At 40.7% G+C, this 25,351-nt stretch overlaps 1 protein-coding gene across 2 annotated transcripts in view; it reads left to right on the forward strand.

The window, feature by feature from the left end:
- The first annotated feature begins 4,980 nt into the window (after positions 1 to 4,980).
- The window catches only part of LOC144525115 (E3 ubiquitin-protein ligase SH3RF3-like), a 90,821-nt gene continuing 70,450 nt past the window's right edge, over positions 4,981 to 25,351 (forward strand). The window contains exon 1 of one of the 2 annotated variants that reach the window (XM_078261629.1): positions 4,981 to 6,075. In XM_078261629.1, the coding sequence (XP_078117755.1) occupies positions 5,668 to 6,075 (408 nt within the window). In that variant the 5' untranslated portion in view covers positions 4,981 to 5,667. The remainder of the gene's footprint in view (positions 6,076 to 25,351) is intronic. The other variant, XM_078261628.1, reaches the window with a different exon arrangement.

Here is a 25,351-nt window from a genome sequence, read left to right on the forward strand (position 1 = left end):
ACTCAATACAACTGATATTGCCACTTACATACTTATTACCACCACTACCGCTAATGATTTCAACTTCTACTGTTAATACTACTACAATTTCACTTCACTTAACGTGAATGGCCACACAACTCAAATTGATGCCATTTGTTCTGGTACAGCATGTAGGCTCTGTATCAGCAGCACAACATATAACATCTATAAATAATAACCACAAAAATCATAGGTGGACAGAGAAAAAGTTGAATTTTTCTACTATTGCTATTAGAGTAGTTTACATAGAGCCAACCCACACACACAAACACGGTGTTTCAGATGATAAAATGTCTTTGAAACAGAAGCTATAAATTAGTTGAGAGTGTGTGTGTCTGTGGTTGTGTGATGTGGATGACTGGTGCCTGTTGTCTGAGTTGGACTAAAGCTTGGACTTTAGTCTTCCTCTTCTCCTCCCCTTTTCCGCCGCTTCTCTTTTTCTCAGCCACAGGAAGGGTGAGATAAAAGAGGGGCTTTGAAAACACTGGGAGTCCTGTAATTACTCACTCTCCCTCTCTGTCTCTGTCTTACATCTCTGTCACTGTTTTTCTTTTTCTCTGTATCTCCGTTGTCTTTCTCCTTCTTGGTCACTCTGTCTTTTTTCTTCCACTTTATCAGTCCCTCTCTCAGCCTGTTTCCCTTTTTCTTCATCCTCTTCTCTCTTTTCTTTCTTCTCTATGTCTCTCTGTCTCCCTCCTTTGAAAAGCTCATTGATGTCGATCCAGGGGCTTCCTGACTGAAAAGGAGGATGAGAGGAGAAGAGATTAGATGAGAAGAGAGGATAAAGAGAGGATGAGGAGAGGATAACAAGAAGACTGATGAGTTCTGCTGAGAGAATGATGGCTGCTCTGTCACAGGCCGGACAAAAACACATATTAAGCAAAACCTGTATTTACGATGATGGATGGTGTAACAAAAACATATGCAACTGACTCTGCGTAAGGTGCAATGGGGTATAACAAGATAGGCTATGTTGAGATAATGGGACATATATAATAGATGAGACCATACAATGAGACAAGCTGAGAGACATGAGGCATAATGTGACAAACAAGATTTAAGAAGATCAGATATGATCAGATACAATGTAAGGGATTAGATGATAAGGCAACATAACAGAAAATGGTATAGGATTACATATCCTTTAAATACTGCATGATCCCTGTGGGAAAATGTTGTTCTTGCAGCAATAAATAGGATGCAGCAAAGACACTATATATATTAATATATATATATATATATATATATATATATATATATATAATGTATCACATTTTTATTAACTTCCAAATTATTTTTTCTTTTAATGCTAAGCATAATATGGAAGAATGTGATGTAATGTAATTTCTAGTTTACTCAATATATTGACTTCCTGTTTTACTTATTTATTTATGAGTCTGCTTTTATTACATTGTGCTAAACACAAGAAGGTTTGGAGTTATGAATGTGTGGTCCATGAATCAATTTAATCATCAGCAGGCTATATTTTGAGTCTCTACAAAGTCTTAAAGTCAACATGCATTAATGTTGGAGATCAGAGTTTTAAAGATTCAGTATAGTACAGCAGCTGTCACAGCCCCCCTTCAGCACCACATCAAAGTACTGTAGCTCACAGAAGATAGCAGTCAGTGGAGGCCTAATTTGCTGCTTGGTATAATGAAGTTAGGGTAACTTCAATTTGCAGCAAAAAATCATTAAAAGAAAACTTCCCCTTGCTTTTTTATGTGCCCCAAGGAAGCTCGAACTCTGAAAGAAAAAATTGAAAATATGGTCGAAGGATGAAATCAATACGATATGGAAAAAAGAAAAAAGTTCCATAGCTGATTCCATCATCCATGGAAAAGTGTACATTTGAACCACATAAAACACACAATGTTATATCGCAGAAATATTTGGCGTAACCCTTTTTTTTAATGGAAGGACACACTAATGCTGTACAAATGGACCTACCACAGATTCTGTGACCTTGTTATCACCCCTGTTAGGATCCCCACCATGCACATTGTCTGTGAGAACACACTCACATACTCTTCAACAAGGAAGCAAAGAGCCGGTTGCCATGGTAACTGCCGTGTCAGCTAACCTACTTTTGCATGAACGAAGGATATTGGTCGATAGGAGAGAAGTGCATGGTATAGGTATAAAGAAGACCACACACACATACACACACGCACATACTACATATTCATTATATTTGATCGTCTCAGGCAAACAAGATTGAATCTCATCTCTCCAGAGCAGTCCATGGGAGAACGCTTGTGTTTGCAGAGAAAGAATGAAAAGATGGGGAATTATTAATTAAAGACGAGGATAATATAGGAATATATGAAACTTTGGTGAACCCTATAGGTAAATTAGGTTGATGCAGAAGAAAATAGAATAAAAAATATATTATATATTACGAATGCAGTGTCAGGTCAACTCAAGTTTATTTTCATAGCTCATCATCACAAGAATTTCCCAAGGGACAACATTCAATTACAAAATAATGACGTTGTTTATTGCAAATAATGCAGTACAGTATGCAGCAAAAAAAAAATACAGAGCATAAAGCACTGAAAGACCATTGGAAACACGTAAGAGGCCTAACTAACTTACCTTGCCAAGCCTTAAGCAAACTGGGCACCACTCACTGACCCTCTATCTAAATACATTTCAGCCTGTTCTCATGAACCATGAGTTCAAATAGCTATGAGAATGCGTTGAAATTTTATGGGGGAAAACTGCCTTTACATGGACTTCTTAGCATGCCATATGTGCCGGTTGGTGCTCGCATCCACATAATCTGGACATGCTGTTTAAAAAAGGCCTATAATAAAACTGGCAATTGCATAATCTATGAGTGAATCATTATGACACTGAATCATGACAGCCTTTACATTTGCATCATTACAGCACGTGATGTGAATGTATCATTATTGAAGACATTTGTCAATCTTAGTGACATCTCAAAGAGCTGTTAAACCTGTGTATCTCCAAAATGCTAGTTACCATCCCTAATTGACCCATCTACTGTTTAAACAGCATCCACCTGTTGTGTGTTACTGACAGCACTGTGTCCTACAGGGAGCACTGACTATGCTGCTTAAATGGATTGAGGGGATTTTTGTCCAATAATCATTTCTGTTCACCTCTCCCTGTAGCACCCCTCTAATTCTGAATCATTGGCTGTAGAGAATTTTATTAAGCAGATGAAACACGCTGTCCATGAGACATGAGTGGGTATGATAAAGAGAGAGAGAGACACACCATGAATTTGGGCTTGTTGCCAGCACTTCTGGGCCACTGAGTTAGTCAGGCATTCAAAATCAGGGCTTGACAACAACAACACACGTTTTTAGTGGCTGAATTGCTGTAGCATTGCAATGTTCTGCAGCCATGGGGAAACCTATAAGAAATGGCAGGTCTCTGTAAATGAAATGTAAGGGAACTTTTGTGTCACAGCTGAGCTGAGCGGCGCAAAAAGTCTTCTAGCAATCTCTGCTGCAAAAGACTTGACCTTCATTTGAACGTCTTGTTTTCTTTGGATTTTGGGGCCTACTGTGACCTGTCATTTTGCAATTCAAGCAACTAGAAAAATGTCAATATGAGCTACTTTGATTTGTGTAGCTTTATACCACATATGAGCGTATACAAGGACCGCAGGAGTAAATTAGTAAGCGCTTCAGTCTAAATTCGGTTTAATGACTTGGCCAGATTTCATTATGTTACATTTACTTCAACTGTCATCTGAACCATCATTCAGTCTCGATAGGTATTTACGTACAAAATGTGTATGTGTGTGTGGTAATAGCACAATGTTGTCATTATAGAATTACAATCTTTGCAATACTGTGACTTAGGTCTTTGTTGTGAAATGAAATACAGCATACATTTTCAGTATCTGAATTATCAGTGTAAATGCTGTGGGTTGCACACCACACACACACACACACACATACACACACACACACACACACACACACACACACACACACACACACACACACACACACACCCTTTTTTCATTGTATGTCTCAGCAGTCCACCCTCTTGTTTTCGTCGTGGGTGGTAAATAGTAGGCTCACCTCTCACCCAGGAAGGCGTCACAGTGTGTCACACACACACACTCACACACACACACACACACACACACACACACACACACACACACACACAGGGACAAACGTACACACACATTTGGCTCAATCACTCCCTACCCCTCTAGGGCTGAATGTAAGAGTAGAGCAGGTCTGAACAGGTGGGCAGGCAAAGCAAGCCTGCAGTCACGGCTGAGAAACAACACACACACACACACGCACAAATGCACGCACGCACACACACACACACACACACACACACACACACACACACACACACTTCCTTGCCCTTTAGGTATGTTGTGTTCATCACATGACATGACAGCATTTACGCTGAGGTTTTTACTTTTATCCAACAATTGTCCAAAAAAAGTCCTGCATGTCATCTATTAATATATTATCTATGGCTGCTAATGTTGTATCTGTGAATTACAACACGAAGCTCAGAGTCTATGCAAACCCCCCTTAAAGTAATTATCCAATACTATCCCTATCACACGTTATATTCTACCTGATAATACTTTATAATGGTATATTTTGTTTAATATGGTCTCACTGGACTACAATAATCCTATATAATCCCTTCAAGTACAAGAATAAGTATTGTTTTTTTTTTAAATAATACTAATAATTCTAGGAATAGTCTTGTGTCTTGTAGTCTTTATAGTCTATCGCCTGTAATGGGATATTACAGAACTTTTTAAGTTAAAATGTGTGATAACTTTCTTTTGGAGATCTCAATTGTTCAAACCAGGAGAAACAAGAGCTTAGCTGATGTCCACCAGGCGTCGCCAAAAAACAATTTTTCCAAAAGCCCAGTTTTTCAGCTGGATATAGTTACTGAGGTAATGAAGATGATGTCTACGCCTGTCAGCTGTGTATCACGCGGTAAGACAGACACCACAATAAATTGATACAAAGTCAGTTTAAGTTTGATGCATATGCATAGAAAGCAAACAAAACCAAGCAAGACAACCGGAAAGCTGTTCTGAAGCACAAACTTGGCTCACGGCGTCTTCGTAATGTCATTGAAAATACTGTATGCTACGCCATAGCTGAGGCTTAATTGACGCCCGAGCCGAATGTATTACATTTATGACTGGTAGGCTACCTGTATTAGTTTGTCTTTGTGAGTAGGTGAAATGACAGAAAACCTTTCAGGAACCTATCGGGTTTGTTAGAAATGGTGTTTCCTTTTTAACCTGTCTCTGTGTTTGTAGGGTCTCTCGCTCTCTTTCTCCCAGTCTCTATCAATCTGTCTCTAGTGCGTGAGCGCGCGCCGCAGTTCTGATCGGCGCGCGGAAGATGATGATGAGAGCGTGACCTCACCGCTTTCTGCACAGCTGCTGGAGAGAGGGGGAGACACACGTTGAGGGAGACAGAGAGAGAGGTACAGGGGAGAACATTCACAACACCGCGGTAGCTACGCAGCGCGCGGGGACTCTGTCGCGGGTAGTCCGTTGGCTGCTTCCCGCTGGTCCGCCTCCCAGAATGTTCTGTGCCCCCGGTTCATTTCTACGGTACACGAACCAGTCGCCGCGGCTTCCCCACGGACACTGAAGCCCAGATGCTCACCCTCTCCGCCGACATGGACGAGTCTTCGTCTCTGCTGGATCTACTGGAGTGCTCGGTGTGCCTGGAGCGCCTGGACACCACGGCCAAGGTGCTGCCGTGCCAGCATACCTTCTGCCGCCGCTGCCTGGAAAACATTGTCAGCTCCCGGAACGAGCTCCGCTGCCCGGAGTGCCGCATCCTGGTGGACTGCGGGGTGGACGACCTGCCGGCTAACATCCTTCTGGTTCGCCTCCTGGACGGTATTAAGCAGCGGCCCCAGCGAGGGAGCGGAGGAGGAGTAGGCGGCAGGCAGTCCCTGGCCGGGGGCTCGCTGCAAGGCTACGCAGCCGGGATATCCGCTTCTCCCCCGGGCAGTGCGATCAGAGAACTGCCCGTAGCCATCAGGAGCTCCCCTGTGAAGGTTGGTTACTTTCCCACCATCCATATGTGCCCAAACAATGTTTAAATGTTTCACCCTTTTATGAATCCTTGTTTATTCATAAAACACACACTTCCATAAGACTTAACATTTTGCAAAAAGTCAAGAGCCCATTTTCAATTCGGCATCCACAAAACAGTAACAACTTTAAGATTGGTTCTCACTGCGCGCTGCTGCCCAGTTCAGCAGTTGAATTTGGTGGAAGAAGATTTTGATGACAATTGTTCAGACCAATTCCTCATTGTTTATCTCTGATGTTGCTGGACATTGGGAACAGTGTGTTCAGCATGCTGCCTGCACAGATATCCAGCTGCTGTGTGGTTATATATATGTAAATTGATAGACTATATATGCTCTGAATATTCACGCAGTGATACTGATTGCAGCATAGATTGTTTGATAACAAGGGAGAGGAACAAACTTGGTAGCAGAGACCAAGTTATGGAACATGGAAACAGAGAGATAGAAAACAGCAGAGGTGAACTTCTGTGGCTTTGTCATAGCTGATGACACAGATATCCATTGACTGATGCATGTGGTCTATTGATTGCTTTATTATCACCAGTTCTGCCTGTGATATTCCCTGATGTGACACTAATTTGGTATCATAATGAGGGTGTCTTTCCTGATACCACTGAGATATAATTAAACTGAACTGACTGATCGAGAGAGAGAGGAAGAGAGACAGAGGGAGAGGGTCACCTGTCTGTGATACTGTTGTTGCCATGCCACGCCAATTGCCCACAGGCTGCAGCAGTGGGGCGTTTCATAACCCAAGCTCAATGAGAGAGAAATGCAGAGCCTTGTTTACTTCCTATGCAGTGCATCCTATGCCTTGTCTCGTAGCTGTGATGTGATGTAATCACATCACTGTAATGTGGCAATTAGACAAGAAATGTGATAGCGTCAGCACTGTGCTGCAAGAAATGTTGGTTGTCACTTTGCCTCCAATTGGAATCTAGGATCTTTCACATAAATCTTGCAAAAATGGCAGGCAGTTGTGGTGAGATAGAAAGGCTTACTTCTATTGCAGTTTCATTCCCTAGAAGCTTTGGTATTATGAGGTGCAAAATCTAGGGCTGCAATTTACAACTTTTATTTTTAATTAATTGTAAGATACCTTTCAAATGTTTTTTTCAGTCCATTAATTACATTTTTAAAGTAACATTTTTAAAGTAAAATTCACAGCTAGACAGGTGCACAGACAGATGGTCCATGAACATATAGGCAAAGCCTATGCTATGAAATGATAGCAGCTAAGAAATTCCCACATATTCAATACAGGAGAAGAGGAGGTGTCAGTATAGATCATAAAGAAACACATGTGAAAAAATGACCATGACCTCACCTCACTGCCAGCTTTTCTTGAAGAAAAGACATGATTTCCAGACTCGATACTTCATGTTGTGACTTGTTAAGACGGGTGTACTGTATTTGTCTAAGGTGAGCTTGTGTTGTGTGCTTACTCATAAATGCAATGGGATTTGTCAGCGTGCATGAGGGTGGTCGTGGGTAGGTGTGTTCATGTTTGCCCTCAGCAGCTTTTTCTCTGAGTTTAGCGATGTGACCAGGAAGAGGGATGCAGTGAACATTCAGGCTAACAAAAGCATTGCCATCAGCTTTCTCACCCCCCCCACCCCTCACCCCACACCCACTCAGTACAACAAGACTTAACAGGCAAGCTAGCCATTGATTGAAGCAGTGGAGCGCTTTGGTGTGATGAAGTGCAGCAGCAGTGAGCAGTCAGTCATTCATGACGATGAACAGGAATCCAAACCCTCAGTGACATTTCCACTAACACTTAACACTACATCTCAATTCACTCAGTGAACTCTACCAGTCTCTACAGAGCAATTTTAATGCCTGGTACATGAAGAAAAAAAACCCACATACAAAAAAAGACAATATGGGTTTTTAATTTGTAGACAAATTCTTATTGTAACTTTCTATAGAGCCTAAGGATTGTCTTAATTTGACTAACAGTTTAAAATCCAAAGAGATTCACTTTACAGTGTCTTGAAACAGAGAAAAGCAGCTAGTCCTCCCACAGGAAAAGCTGTAACATAAACAAAAATGATATTTGAATTGTATATGTCATAATGGGCCATTACAAAAAAATTACAGTAGAAGTTGTGTGAATAGTGTGACTGAAAGAGTGTTAACCATACGTAGAGGGAATGCATGCATGTGATCACATGCACAGTCACACATACACACAAAAATATACACAGTGCACGTCTTTGTGGTGTCCAGTCTGTTTGTTTTAAGAGCCCATGTGGAGAGCACTTCACTGTGTACTGTAGCCTTTATTGCCAGTGAACGCACACACACACACACACACACACACCCTCACACACCTACTGTATAACCCATTACCCTCTCCAATCCCCTGCAGTCACTTTGCCCAAGTCTCCTCGAGGCTCCCTTGGGACCGAGGCTTGGTGATGAAAGTGTGAATTGATCTCTTCTAACAGTGGGGTGCGTGTATATTCCCCTGCACACAAAGAGCAGGGTTCTTGCAAAGGGAGATAAATCTGACTTTGAGTGACACACTAATGCAGTACCACCACACACACACACACACACACACACACACACACACACACACACACACACACACACACACACAGTTATTGAAGGAGTCACATGGGTCAAACACAACACTCTACATCATTTGTTAAGAGTTGTAAATGAACATGAATTTGTTGCTATTGAAATAAAAGAGGCAGACATGCTGAAATCCCTTGCTGTTTGTGCTCTTTGAGCCTTTGTTGCCAACCTTCTGCTTTCAACCAAAACAAGTTACTTTTTTTTGCCAAGCACCGTGTGAAGTTAACTTCTCAGAAACAGACAATTTGCTGGTCAACTAAAATACCTGCATAAAATAACCTTAACACAAATAAATAGCTTCCATTTTCTCAGGAATATTTCACCATACAGTACCTATTTAGTGTTATTTTCTGTGTTAAATCAGGGACTGGGTCAAAAATTCAAGTGTTTAATTGCTTGTTTCGTAGATTTTTACGTCTTAGTTTTTCCTCTTTTACCCCAAAGCAGAACTGTTGAGCCTGTTTGCAGCTGATGACTTTGTTAACCCCTTAACTAGTCCCTCTTATCAGCTGCAGTGTTGTACATCATCTGTTGCAGAGATGACTTGCCACGTGCTCCCCCGTTTACAGACAGTAGTGTGAAGACACACAGTATGCAAACAAAAGCTGTGTTTTAACAATGTAACAGTGTCATTTAAACTAAATAATGGACCTGCAATACATTTGTGAGAAATGTAGTGTTTTTTTAAAATTTGGATTAGGACAATATGTTTATCAGGCACCAGTCTCAGTTTAGTCTGTCAGCCAAACAAAATGATGCAGCTTGAACTCATGCTGAGTCTCTGTCATGACACTTTTTGGTATTATTATAGTGCTATCAATTATGATTCTGATTGCAGTGCTGCTGATCAATTCTGTTTTTAATCCAATCCTCATTCTGATTCTTGGCATATGAGCATGAAAATAAACCAAAATGCAGAATGTTGATTGCAAAAACCTTATTTGCCTCCTAGTCATTTTATGACACATATGAGTTATGTGTCCAGTCCTGTTGGTCTGTTTGTTTGTTAGCTGGATATCCCAAAGTTGTGTCATCAGATTTCAATTTATGTTTGTGAAATGTTAGGCCTAAAGTTATTAGTTGTAAAAAAAAGTATTTCTCAACCTTGTAAGATAAGGCATTTTTAAACATATTTTCTACTTTCTCATCAAGTAGTTGTGCCTTGTCAGACAGAAATCTGGCACATGTATGCCATGATTGTCTATTTTGTGTATTTGACTGCATCCATTGATTCAATCAACACACATGTAAAACATTTTCATCATTGACATAACAAATTTGGAGAAATATGCAGCCTTGGTGGAGGTATGTACTCTTTAAAGTGAGTGTTCTTCCTGTTTTAATTGCGGCTCTGTCATCCTGCACATTTCTTGCCAAGTCATGGCCTTAAAGGAGAATTCCGGTCGATTTCAACACGTAGCTCTGTTGTTTGGAAATTTGGAGTGCTGTCAGTAGCAAGAAAAACTAAAACAATCGGTGCTGCCTACTCCGAGTTATCCCCCTGCTAGCGTTAGCACCCAACAGGCTTAAACAGGGCAAGTTTTAAACGTGCTTTTAACCTCTAAACATGCTCGAAATGTCATTACAAGTGCCTACCCGTGTGCAGTGATTCCTTCTGAGGGAACACAGCAAATTTGACTGGAATATTGGATTGTATGAGTTCGACAATCGACTAGTGTGGACTGGACTGGAAAACAGGAAATAAACAGAGGTATGTGCACTGGCTGGATTAACACAACTTTTATGCCTTTCTGTCACATCTACTGCAGTCAGATTCGCTGTGTTCCCGCAGAAGGAATCACTGCACATGGGTAGTTCCTGTCCAGTTCCCATCAAAGCAGTGTGTCATTATGATCCCAACCCTTCATCTTCTCACCTACCTGTATTTACCTGGATTTCGCTGTGGTGATGCCTGAGGTTACCACGGAAACTACAGCAGCAACGACGCCATCTGCTTTCATCTCTAGAGTGAGACGTTGCTGTGCCCTGTCATTCCTACGTGTGTGTGTGTGTGTGTGTGTGTGTGTGTGTGTGTGTGTGTGTGTAAGTATTGGGTGGGGGTTCCAAAAAGGAAATACCTGTAATGATCCTTTGAACCTGTCTTTTGTGTTATATTGTAACAAGGGCGGGCACACACACACACACACACACACACACACACACATCTCTTTCTCTCTCTCTGCATGCTCTACAGCTCCATTAATAGTTTATCTTGATATCTCCCACACCTTTACAATAACACAGTGTGAGAAAGCCTCATTTTATTATGTTTCTTCTCACACACAAACACACACGCTGGCGCACAGACGTGCATGCACATTCATTCACATTCATTAGTGTTATAAACCGCCGATCTGTGGCAGTAAACAACAAGCTCGCAGTCATTACCTAGACATTACCCTCTCACTTCATGAATACTAAACGAAGGCCTGACACTGTACATGCACAGTTCATCTTCTCAAGTCTGAGAATATCTCTCTGTTTGTGTTTCTCTCTCTGCCTTCTCAAACTTTTCAGCCCAGATTGTTAAACGAACACACAATGCACAAACATCCTTTTCCTCTGTCGCTCTTTTAGTCATTCTTTCTCATCTTGTTCTTGCTTTTTCTCTGATGTTCATGTGAAGAGAACTTAATTAATTTCAGTGTTACCACATAATGAAGCTTTCTTCCACACACACACACACACACACACACACACACACACACACACACACACACACACACACATAGAAACAAACACACACGTGCGAGCCCTGCCATTTAAGGAGTAGTTAAAACTAGCCGAATACTCTCTGCGTCCGTCGGATCTCTTGGGGAAATATGCTGTTTTGTGTATGTAGAGAAATGGCACGCATTCATCTTCTATCCTTGTATTTTTGTTTACCAGTTATACTTTCCCTAGAAGACACAGGGCACAATTGAATTATGAATGGTTTGCAATGAAGCTGCCCATGGCCAGCGTTCAACATTTTGTAGTTTAAGCTGTTTTGATTGCCAAAATTCACTGTGTTGTTGTGTTAATGTTTGTTCTGAATGTTACTCTTATGTGCCTTGAAAAGCATCTGAAAGTGCATTTGTTTTTCTCCATTGAAATACAGGATGGTACTAAAGATATTGTATAAACAGGAAGTATTCAATCAAATTGTCAGTAGATTCACTGGCAACTGGTGTATTTTATGTAGGATGACGGCAACAGCTAGGCCAAATATGATTAAGGTAATTTTGTTTATTTTACTGATTTAAAGGCCTGGGGCCTGTTTCCCAAAACCAAGATAAGGGATTAAGCTGGGATTTCCCCGTTATCCTGGATGAATTTAGCTTTGACTCGGTTTCATGAAAGCGGAGGCACATACATCACCATGGAGATTTATTCTGTGCAGCTAGCCTGCTCCCAACCAGGCTAACAGCCAGGCTAACAGCTAGCCTGCTCCCGACCAGGCTAACAGCCAGAAATTTATTTAATCCTGGAGCCTTTTCTGATCACCCAGCAGTGGTTTTACCCTATTGTTATCAGCCTGGATTAAAATACAACAGGTGCATATTGCTGTTCATTTAAGTAATGTTATTAGCCTATTTGAAGTTGTGACCATTATTTTTTTTAAATAATTATTCATGTGACAGTCATTGTTACTGTTATATTGCTGTATGAAGACTGCTGTTCATATTGTTGTTAGAAGTTTGATGAATATATTATGACAGTTGTTGAGATAATTAGAAAAGGCTGATAACATTTCAAATGTGTTTTAAATGAAGTCTGTTACTAAGGGCAATACATACAATGCTGTACATTTCTATAGTTGACCAATGCACCTTGAATTATTTTAGTTGATTTATTTTTTTTAAATTCTTTAACAATAAGGATCATGTTTGTTCAGCTTCCATGTGCATTGTATTTTGCATTCTTAGCACACAGTTTGTGTTGTCCAGTAAACTGGGACTATAATTTGGGAGGACTGTACAATTTAAAGAACATATCCTAATTGTACAATCCTGCCCAAATTATAGTCTTAGTTTACTGGACCAGTAACTAGCTAGTGATGTAGGCTACTGTACATTCATGTAACAACAGGGAGAGGACACCTCAATGATTTTTGACCTTTTATTTTGCTAGGGGGGAAATAACTGATGAATATACTCTGTTCCATTCATGTCTATGTCCATATATACAAGGGAGCAAGGCATATACTATGTAGAGAAGGAAACTCGTCCTGTAATGAAACAACGAGAGAAAGCGTAGCAGACGATCACGGACCGACCGCGTAAGTAGCCTAAATATAGCTATTAACTGATCACTGCTCTGAATTGAAACCGTCATAATCATTCCATTCAAGGATTAGGCTACTAATCATTTGCACAAATTAACAGTTGTACACTTTGCCTTAAAAGTGAGCAGTGGAAGTTAATATGACTTGTGAGGGATGGAACAGAGTGAAAGAGATATTTACGCATCATATTCTAGCGTAGAAAATTGATCTTCATGGTAAATTTCCTGAGTAACATTATCTTCTGCTTACTTTTAAGGCAAAGAGTACAACTGTTAATTTGTGCAAATGATTAGTAGCCTAATCATTGAATGGAATGATTATGACGGTTTCAATTCAGAGCAGTGGTCAGTTAATGTATATTTAGGCTGCTTACGCGGTCGGTCCGTGATCGTCTGCTACGCTTTCCACATTACATTTACATATTTATTACAGTGGCTGTTTCTTTTATTTTTATACAAATAAAGTGTTTTGCGTCATCATACTTCCACAAGAAGCTGCTGCTCACTCTGTATAAAGTCTGTACAATGCGTATTCTCCATTTTGGCATCAGTAAATCTGTGATCGACCTCGCGGTCTTTTGAGGAAAGCCGTGGACGCGCATCTATCTGAATTACTTCAGCCTGGCTCAACCTAGTCGCTCCTCCTCAGCCTGGCTTGGCCTTCGTGAAACGCACCAAGCCAGGATGCACAGATTAGACTAGGTCAAGCCTCGCTTTATCAGTTATCCTGGATTTATATATTCTGCTTTTGTGAAACAGGCCCCTGGTAATATCAGCTTGTGGTAAAAACTGGATCTGTGTATTGCAAGTTGTGGACTTAGTGGAATATTATCCAAGAAACATGAAATTACTTGCTTGCTAGCCCCGCTAATCTTGAATCGGAATCAAAAGACAGCTCTGACTATGTATTGATAATATAATGTGATAATGCAGCAATGCCAAAATGAGCAAGCCTCCTTCTCCTCCTTCTCTTTGACAGAGGGTGATCAATCCCGTTCACTCGAAATCGTGCCGTCATCTGACCAGCTAATATGTTCCTAGTATGTCTTCTTTTTTCTTTTCTTTTCTTACATATCAGTGTTCCCTCACTATTTGTGTCCATGTTGCCCTAAAGCTGGGTGATGTCATCTCGCGTCAGTCTCATCCTTGGCCCTTTATCATCCTGCTCAGATATGGAGATGGAAGGAGGTGGGTCAGATGGTAGATTGATGGATGTAGGCAGGATGGCGGTCGAGGGCAGCTTATAGCTCGGGTGATGGTGTAATGAGATAGAGTGTGTGTGTATGTGTATTGTTTAGTTTGGGGGGTTGATGTGTAATGGGGGTTAAAGCCTAAACAAGCTTTGGAGCTTGACTGCCATTCCCACGGGTGTATGGGTGGAATCCCGTCAATCCCATCCCCCAGTTGCACTAGTACACACATGGGCACACACACACACATTAGGTTAAGGGTTAACCCCCTCACTCGTCAAAGTCACTCAATGTCCTATTGTTACTATGGAGATGAGGGTGAGATGTCACTGGCCTCTAGTTAAACCAATACATTTCAGACAGAGGAACGGTGGCATATTTTGAGGTTGAAATTGAAACCATGAACATGCAATGAAAACATGTAGATTTGTCATCACGTTTTAGACATTTGAAGTTGCACAGCAATTCAAATTCATCATATATATCCTTGGTGTTTGTTTTGACTTGTGTACTTATTTGGTATAAATTATAATTATGAAAAGGAAGGAATATAAGTGCTATTATTTTTCTGCAGTTTTAGCAGCCCCCATGCCATGAATTTTTGGTGATGACTGACAACGTCTGTACTTGCAATATGATTGGTCACTAAAAGACAATGAAAATATCACTTTGATTCACAGCCATACAGGCAGTTAACCAGCTTGGGGCCGACGCCGTTAGCTGGTCAAATGTCTCTAATGGTAGATATGCAACGCTATGTGGACTTGTTGAAAAAGGCGAAAAAACATCTTACAACGTCAATATTCATATATACAGGGCTATGACGTACTCCAGTCGGTAGCGCACCACAGAAATTGCGCGTCTCATTAAGTGTACATTTCCAAACACACAAAAAGAGAGGAGAATTCAAATTCATGCTCGACTTCAAGTGAGTGAAAGAGATTTTACATTTCTACACTCCTCGTTAAGAGCGACTGGATGAGGGGCAACAGTAGAATTAGCTTCACGTTGTAGGTCACCAATGTTGCCAATTAAAATCAATGTTTTTTAAATAAGCAGTTTCTTGGACAACAGAGGAAACAATGACGCGTGCCATGTTGTGTGAAGCAACTTTATAATTAGTGTGCCATCTAGAATCCTGTCCGATGTGGGCGTGCATTCATGTGCCACTTTCTGGTGGGAAAGTCACAGCTTCTGCACTGGCATCCCATTACTTGTTTTCTGGCTAATGAAACCAGCAAACATTCAGACCAAACCAGAGGTAAACCCCCTGCTACCATCTGGGACTGTCAGTGTGTAAAATTACCCCAAGCTGCTTTAAACAGTTTTCTGCAATGTAGGAAAAGTGTTTGAGTCATAGCTTGTGACTCCAGATAGTTTTACTTTGGTGTTGAGAGTCTGCTGACTCCTGCAGCAGCATGCGACGTAATGTGTGTGTCTGTTCTAATAACAGATGAGGTTCCACCGGTGATGTGCTTGAAGAAGTGGAGCGGCTCTCTTGGGGGAAGAGATTCATGGAAATACACTGTGGTTACTCCAGGTGTCAGGCAGTGCAGGTGTGTGTATGCCTGTGTGTTAATACACTACAGTTCCTTCCTGTCTTGCTGCAGAAACGCCTCCTCCACCTCCTCCACCTCCTCCTCATCTTTCTCTGTAATGGAGAGATGTTGAAATGCACCCACCACCCACTTTAGACTTGGCAGGAAACAGAGTCTTGGCGAGAGTAGAGAACAGAGATCAGTGTACATACACACAGTCACAGACACATATACGGATACACACACATCTGAAGAGAATTTGGAAACATGGCAGCAAATACAGGTCTTCCTCTTCATGGACCTGCTGTTCATTTTCACAGCACTCAACTTCAATTCATCACCAGCAGTGTTTATGGATCTTTGTGAAGTCATTCCTTTCCCCTCTTTTTTACTTTGCCCGTAGGACTGAATGAACTTTCGGAGGTAGTTCAGTTCCTCCTAGAGGACTTTTTCTGTAAACTTAACAATAATTTGCTCTCTGAAATGTGTTAACTGGACTTTTCAGCAGTTTGTCTTGGACTTTAACTACACTTATAAAGTATAGAAAAGGGCAATAGAGACTCCAAACATTTTTCTCACATACTGTATGAGGTATTAAATCATTGAAACTCTTGTAATAATTAGAAGATTTGTTTTGAATCACATAATAGTCTAATAGTCTAGGTGTTAAAATATCCTTAATATGATATCAACAAAAACATACCAAGCAACATCTATAATAGGAGCAGGAACATGAACATTATAGGAATATTATTGCAGTGCTAGTGGACGACCATATGGCCACCATAAACTCACCAATGAGTAAGACTCATAACAAATCGTGACTACAGGAATATTGTAATAATAATGTTTTATTTCCACTGAGGATAAATATGACATTTGTCTGAAATGTGTGCTGCATGCATATTCATTTTTTTGGGTCAGATAAGAACTTTTGAGGTTATTTAGGGACACACTCTGATCCACAGTATTCATGGCTGCAGGACAACTGTGATCAGCTTTCCACTCTGACGTCTGTGTCCAAACATCCACTCCTGGCTGTGTGTGTGTGTGTGTGTGTGTGTGTGTGTGTGTGTGTGTGTGTGTGTGTGTGTGTGTGTGTGTGTGTGTGTGTGTGTGTGTGTGTGTGTGCGCGTGCGCGCGCGCGCTATGTGTGCTATATGTGCTTATTTGAATTGGCACATGCATGTTGGCTTAGTATGTGGTGGTGGTGGTGGTTTGTATGTGGACTTAGAAATTAATGTGCTATGTATTATGTACTATGCGAATAAATCATCATGTGCATGTGTGTGTTGTTTGGCTGTTTTATGTGTTAAAGAAGATTTTGGTTGGTGTGTGTTTGTGTGTGCGTGTGTGTGTGTGTGTGTGTGTGTGTGTGTGTGTGTGTGTGTGTTTAAGTGGTGTGTAGCGGGTCATGGTAGTATGTTGGAAGGAAAGGTAGTTTGCAGGGAATGTTGGAAGGAAAATGCAAAAGCCTCAAGACAGTTATGTAGTGCATTTTTGGCTTGGGGTCTGGCGTATGTATGTGAGTGTATAGGAGGGATCTGGCAGTTTTCTCCCTTCAGGACAGGGATTATGTAAGCAGTGTGAAGCGAGGTCAAATACCACCCTCTGTCCGGCTGTGTTCTGTTTAAACTGGGAACAATGGAAACACTGGGACACTCAAACTCCTCTGCTCTTAAATGTGAAAAGCTTTAGGCTACTCTTTCCAGAGACACTAAGCTGACTGCCATTCTCTCAGGTACTTGATATTGTACAGCCACTAAATCTCTGACCTCAGACCTGTTTATTCTTGCAATTAAGTGTCACCTAGAGAGAGAGAGAGAGAGAGAGAGAGAGAGAGAGAGAGAGAGAGAGAGAGAGAGAGAGAGAGAGAGAGAGAGAGAGAGAGAGAGAGAGAGAGTCAACAGAGACATGTTGTCATGGTAACATGCACAGACCAGTCTGGAGCTCATCAGTATTAAATAATTCTACTAATTATACTCTACTTGACAAAAGAGGAAGGGGTTGATGTTTAGCAAAATGTTTGTGCTTGTAAAAGTGAAGTTTTCCTGACATCCTGTGTTCCAGATAAAAAAAATGCATGGAATTTGTTTAAGTTATATAGGAATTTCAGAAACATTTACAAATGGATCACTAGTATAAAATATACTGTAAAGGCTGCCGGTGTCCTTGGCGATGGTCTTGTTTGTTTACAGTTATTGCAATGAATCAAATGTCACACCTAATGTGGTAATGATTTGTAGGCACAAGATTACAGTAGTTAGAGATGACTGTAATCTTGAACATTTGAATTACAAGTCAGTAGTATGGTAATATGCAGAAGATGCCAAAAGGCAAAAAGGCCAAACATCTATCTTTTGGGTAGACTGTGTGAATTTTTCTCTTAAAGAACAAATCCTCTCTTGCTCTGTAAGCAACTAGTTTGAGCCCTTTTTCTTTGTATTCCAGTGCCATTCATGTTCAGAGACAGCTTGCCACTTACTTCTTCAGGGAGCCTGTACCAGTATGCGAGAGAGTATGTGTGAGCTTCTTAATAGGAAACTCTAAAGAGAAGCCCAGTGTGAGGATAAAGTGTGTTTTGCTGGCTCTTAGTGTAAGGTGCTTATCACAACCACCTGCTGATAACACTGTATAAGTCAATTGCATTAAGCGTTTGCGTTACATATGCCAGTACAATACACCAGTGGTTCCCAACATTTTTCACATTAAGGACCCCTACATTGACACAAATTGGACCACGGACCCCCATTTAATAAGATTTTGTCCCAGGGACACTCATCTGACAGGAGTTATGCTTTTAGATGTTTTATTACAGAAAGTGTATAAAACCTATGACCAAAATAGTCATACGTTCTGCAATTGTGTTACTAATGGATGGAATTATTCAAAATATATAGATATATAAATAAATGATTCCCCTTTTTGCTGGGGACCTCCTGGAACCCCCTCAAATATTTATGGGGGTCCTCGGAACCCGCAATAGTGATCTATGATACACCATGACATCTGTGTAACTAGAGAAGAAAGCATGACAGTGAAAAAGCATGCTCATATTTACAGCATCAACCGTCATTTAAATGTCAAACTACCCTAAACCAGCAAAACACCGCACTGGAAAAAAGGCAGAACTGTTCAAAGTTACTAGGCTACATTTAAAAAAGGAAGAATGCACATAGCAACTCTCATTCATTTTTCCAAGCTAAGTTTAATGTGGCATTACAGCGATTTAGTATGCACTTTCATTAAATTAATGGACTTGCAAAAGTCAGAATAAAAAAAGAATGGTCAAAATCGCAGCTTTTTAACTAGTCTCAAGTATGAGTCAAGCCCCTAAAACACTGGATACATTTCCCATAATGCAACTCAATAGCCCCTTCCCTGCCTAGTACAACATCAGGTCTTCTCACTCCTCAACCCCAATGCATAACACAGGATTTCTACTAAAAGAATGTAGCGTCTAAGCCCAAGCGATTACATTATCAGGGTTATTGCCACAAAAGACACTGCTGAACTATTCTCACAGGCTCAATAGTTAAGTTAACTGAACGTCATGTGTACAGTAAAATTAGTCGAGTGCCTCGTTAACAGAAAATGCAGACTAGCATATTACTTTAAAACATAGCAAATTACAATGTAAAAGCTATAATCACACATTAATCAAACACAGGTGGACATCTAATAATAGAAGATGTGTTTCGATATTGTATCATCTTATTGAACTGCCACAAACAGTTAGTTCTCTTGGAGTACTAAAGCCCTCAGTGTCTTGCTCTACCGCTGTGCATCACTGTCATCTCTTTCATCTTTAGTTTTCTCCTTTCTACGCTCCCTCTTTTTCAATACTCTCATCTCTGTCTTTGAGTGATGTTTGTCCTCTTGGAGAGAGACTTCTTGGGAATGATTGCAGCCACTTCTCCATTCAGCTCTCCATTCATTTTCTTCATCAGTCCTCAGAAAGCTGGCCGAGGTCCAAACTCATCTCGAGCTCCCTTTGCCCAGTCCTGCCAGCTCTATTAAAACACCATTGGTCATCATGCTGTTGTCTGGCACAAGCTGCATATCACTGCCATCGGGAACCCTCGTGACATGCCCAATAACAGTCTTTTGTTGAAACTGGGAAAAACAGCCTTGCAGCTTGACCATATCTATTTTTAGGGTTATGTCTTTCACACAGAGACTACTTCAGTTAAATAATGAGTAGTATTTTTTTTTTTGTCTTGCCATTTGCACCTATGACAAAAACATTGTTTGCACTGTATCTACTGCCGTCATCATCTTTAAATCAAACAATATCAGAAATTCTTGTCAGAACTGGAATTAAATACATTTATTTCCTCATTGTCATCATCATGATAACCACGATTATATCTCCTGGCTCATTGTGTACTCAGTTTTGTTCTTCCTTTTGAAGCATTTTCTTTTGACGTTTTTCTTTTCTGTCTCGCTTTCATAAGATATGTTTTTGCTTCCTCTGCCTGTGTGTGTGTGTGTGTGTGTGTGTGTGTGTGTGTGTGTGTGTGTGTGCCGCGCCTGTGCGCCTGTGCGTCTGTGCGTGTGCCATGGTCATTTGCATTTAGCGTTTAGTATTTTCATACACAGGGAATGAAAGTGCAATATGCGGTTTTCAGCCTCATAGCCACAGTGTCAGAAGGAATCTTGTTTTGTTTTTTAAATACATGTGGAAGTTGGGGCGGCCTCTAGCTCACCCAGTAAGCACGTTCGCCCCACATTGGCTGAGTCCTGCAGCGGCGTGGGGTTCGAATCCAACCTGCTGCCCTTTGCTGCGTGTCATACCCCATCTCTCTCCTCCTTTCATATCTATCCACTTTCAAATAAAGGGAAAAGCCAGCAAAAAAGAATCTTTAAAAAAATACATGTGCAAGTTGAGTTCTCTGGACTTTAAGGGGTTAAACAAAAAGTTTAAAAAAATGCTGCTCGTACAGAGTAATCAATAAAGAAAGTATGTATTGTTACTGTTGAAGTGAGTATGGAATGTTTAGTGCCTTATCATTCTGACGCACAAAAAGCTGCACAAGAGAAACCTCGTCCATTCAGAAAAAAAAAAAAAAAAAATGTGATTCTATATGTTTGGGAGGAAATCATTTCTGCTCATGAAAATTGAAGTTAAAGTCAACTCCAAATTGATACTTTTGATACCATAACCATAATTTGATAACTTTGATAACTTAAAGAAGTGACACAAACCATTTGTCCCACCATGAATGTAATTTGTCACAGAGCAACCTGAACAGCAGTGTCCTGTCATGGCCTAGTTCCACTGTCATGCCATCATGTCCTAGAACTTTTGTCTTAGGCAATCAAGACTAAAACTAGGCTAAAACTGAGTGCAGCATTGAACAAAAGTCTTATGTGGATCATCATAGTATTTTTTTTTTCAGTCTTCAAAGAGGCTGGCGATGGTTGTGATGGCAGCATTAATCAACTGGGTGGAAATGTGCTGGAGAGCCACAGGAGATACTGGCACAGTAGTAAAACTGGGACATTGTCAGACCCTGCAGCCATGGCTTTCCCGTTTCCTCCCTGAAAAAACACATTCTTTCATACATTAACCCCATTTCTCTCTTCATCAACACACTCCGCCTTTCTATCTAGCCTTCCTCCATGCGTCTCTCTCTCCTCTCTCTTTTGCCCCAGTCTTCCCAGTATCCCAGCTCCATTCACTTCCATTATTCTTCTTGGTAATGAAAAGATATAAACTCTATTGGTATCTGTCTATTGTTGATATATAATTACAGGTAATATTAACAGATCCTGAGGAGTAAAGTAAAAATCAATGCATGTCAGTGCCATAATAGGAAGGAAACCTACGACGGCAGAGGGTGCTTTTGAAACCAGTTCACCCAGTGGAAGATACTGTCACTACAATAAGCATATCCTGAAAAATAGAGTTTTTAATAAAGCTGACAGTGACTATATATATAATCTGATACAACTGTTTCACAGTGAACTGTTACGCCATTCTGTTGAAAGTTTAATGTGAGGAATATAACTTTTTTTTCTTGTAATTATATAAATCCTCTTTATCTGTAGTTTTACCCGGCTGACAAACTGTGAGAAAAGGGTTACATATGTCATCACCTGTGACTGTTCAGTAGTTTTGACTCGCTTAACTAAGGCCGTGGTTACACTTGATCTGGCATATCTGATCACAAAAGTCATTAAAAAGTGCGTGGCCGGGTTGGCTCAGTGGTAGAGCAGGCGCACATGTACTGAGAGGTTTATGCCTTGACGCAGAGGTCCGATTCCGACCTGTGACGATTTCCTGCATGTCATCCCCATCTCTCTCCCCTTCCTCACCTAGCTGTCCTGTCAAATAAAGGCGGAAAAAGCCCAAAAAAAAATCTTAGAAGAAAAAAGACAAGTGTAACCACGGCCTGAGTAGCTGCAGAAGCACCCAGTTGAAACGTGTAATTGCACAAAAAAATAATACAGTTTTATCAAAGTTTCATTATGGCAGTGTTTAATACTTTCCAGCGATTGTCACACACAGCAGCTTGAAGGATTTCCCTTTCAGCTAAAGGCAGCAGGTATGTGTTTATCTAAAGTCACTAATTCAAATGGTTTACACTGTCATAGTTATGCAAGCCAGATCCACTGTGGTTCCTTTGATCAAATCTTGCAGTTACTAAATAACCAAACAGACATCTGTGTTCTTGTGCAAATGAAACTAGTCATAGCTCGTTTTTGACAGCATAAAAACTCATCAGGACCACTGGAGTCACACAATATACCTATTTTTGTTTTCACCCAGCGCCATCAGTTCATTGGTTTGTTTCTTTCCACCAGATCTGACAAGAATGCTTGAAGCACTGCAAGTATAATTGCCATAGAGATTTACCTGTAGACTGGGAACAATCATTTCTAAATGAAAATCCATTATTATTTTAGGAAAAACCTCATGATCGTTACAGGAATTGTCAGTTTATGCAACCATGCAAACATATAACAAGACTATTGTTTCATTCCCATTTTGGCAATACTGACATAATAATAATGCACACAGATAAATCATCATATCATCAAAATCAAATCATATAAGCAAATATGTGCTTTTATGTTGATTGTAGTTATTGTACCACAGTGTTGTTTGTATCTGCAGATGTGGTAATTCAAGGTTCAACGCTAAGGTAAAAAATCAACTTGCCCTAATTCAATTTTTTCTGGTCCCTATACTATTTTGTTTTTTCGAGGAAAAGCATTGAAAAAAAACTTTGAAAAATACCCCGTCAAAAAAATGTCAAAAAATATCGAAAAACATGTCAACCCTGTCAAAGAGTAAAAAAACACCTGTCAAAAATGTCAACAAAAAAAAGTAAAAAAATAAGTCAAAAGCATCAAGTGCCAACTCAATTCTTGATTGTCACAGCACATTTAAATCAAATGATTATGATACAATGATGCCCCAACGGCCAAGTGCATTGTTATATTTACTTGCCCGACGTGGCGTTCTACTTGCCCCGGGTCATCGGGCCACCCTTATTGTTGAACCCTGGGTTATTGTATGTATTGTTGTGATTCCAAATAACATTTCTAATCAATACTTATGGACATTATAGTGACCTCTGGACTTTTAATAAGTCTAGAACTGTTAACCGAAAGGGACATCCTTTATCCTTGGCTGCACATTTGCACTACTCTTTCACTTTGCAACACTGCACTTCCCGGACAAGTTTCCTCTCAAGAGAAGCTGCTCTCCACTCTCCATTACCATAACTGTCAGTACATTGTGGTGGGAGAGCGCTGCTCTTACAGGGAATGAGAAGAGCCCATGTAGTTGTTACCACGATTACACCAGCCCCAAACACACACACACACACACACACACACACACACACACACACACACACACACACACACACTGAGAATGTGTGATAATGCCACCCTGTTTTTTTCACCCTGCACACCTGCAGCCATGATGATACCAAAAGTAGTCCGACATCCCCACCATGCCATCTCAGATGTCAAAGCTTCTTTCCAAAATGACTAGCACCTGAGCAAACTTCTCAAAGCAGTCCTCAGCTGCATTATAACTTTGACAAAAATAAACCCAGACATGATGCCTACTGAATTATCTGTAATGCACAGTTTTGCTTTGAAACTGTAACCCAAGTGATGCTGCAAGGTCCTGTAAAAGCATGAAATTGTGTGTCTACACAAAGTTCTGGGTAGAAAGTCAGCATTTATTTTTCTGCCTTTTCCAAACACCCCTAATAGATATTCTCAGTATACACTTTGAAGAATGACTACTGGGGCAAAGAAAAATTACAGTATTTTCTTGTATTTTCTTGGAGCTACCCGCTACTCTCACTGTGTGTTTACATATCGTTGGGAAGCTGGCAAGTTTTTAGTGTCTCACACTCAAGAGAAGAGACATGGCTTTGTCTCTCCGAGGCTTGCTTTTTAATTTTGAGTACAGGATGTTTTGCTGTAAATGTAAGCTGTGATCCATCGCTGCATCATAGTTCAACAGTATGCATTCAAAATATTCATACCGCCCACAGTGGCTAATAGGGTTGTCATCCTCAATACCACTCACAGAATTTACCAGTAAGTAGCCAGTGGCCCATGCTGATGATGACCCATCCTGACCGGAAACTGTAAATTGGTTTTGAATGTCAGTGTCCTGGGTTTTCCCCTGCCCGTTGTCCAAGGCATGATGGGAAAGGCTTGAGCTCCCCCTACATGTAGCATTTTTGGCTGCGTCCCAAACAGTGATGCTACAACAGGTGTTTTGCCTTTGATAGCTGATGGACAACACCTGCTGTGACATCACTAGTTAGGGTGTGGTCAGAGGTGCAACATGCTTGAAAGTTTCCCCCAATAGCAAAGCAGTCCAGCAGCAGTGTTGATGTCTTTTATGATTCAGTGCACTAGTGCAGTAGCTGAGGTACACTTCAATATGACTACTAGGACAAAACTAAATAAGAAAATATACTCTATAAGTGATAAAACATTGTACAATAGCCGCTACCCTCTTCAATTAACTAATGGCCATGCTCCAGCTCTGCTTCCTCTTTGTTCTCTGCACTTTCTTTCTCTCTTTTTTTCTCTCCCTCTGGTTTTGAGTGACACGACAGTGCTTCTTTATATCTGCTGAATTCAGCTGCTGCAGCTTTAGACACACACACTCACACACATTCTCACACTTTTTAAGACATAAAACAATGTCAGCAGGAAGGCTTTTCCTGGCGGCCTGTTCTTCTGTGCATTGTGTGATCTTGGCTGTATTAAAGGAAACACTTTGCAGTCACACCTATTCAGTCACGCTCTTGTTCCCTCTTCTATGGCCACCAGAAAATTGAATTTCTACCGCTGTTGTTCCCTGTGATGTCCCTGTCCCAGATAAGTCACTCATGTCCCTCTGTGCATGCTTATACACACATACTCATTTACATACATGCACACAGTAGTAGGCCAACACTATTGTTTTGTTGACAATTGCTAATACTGTAGCTGGTATTTCTGCTCATATTTAATGACTTCCAGATTGTCTGTTTCCATGCCAAAAAAGTAGTTAGTCTTCTCTCAGATTTGTATTGTTGTCAGCTTTGAAAACCATCTGAATACAGAATTAGATTTAGGGCATAAGACACTGAAGCTGAAATCCAAGTTATTACCACCACTCCTACC

Source organism: Sander vitreus, chromosome 11, assembly GCF_031162955.1.
Source record: "Sander vitreus isolate 19-12246 chromosome 11, sanVit1, whole genome shotgun sequence".
Classification (NCBI taxonomy): Eukaryota; Metazoa; Chordata; class Actinopteri; order Perciformes; family Percidae; genus Sander; species Sander vitreus.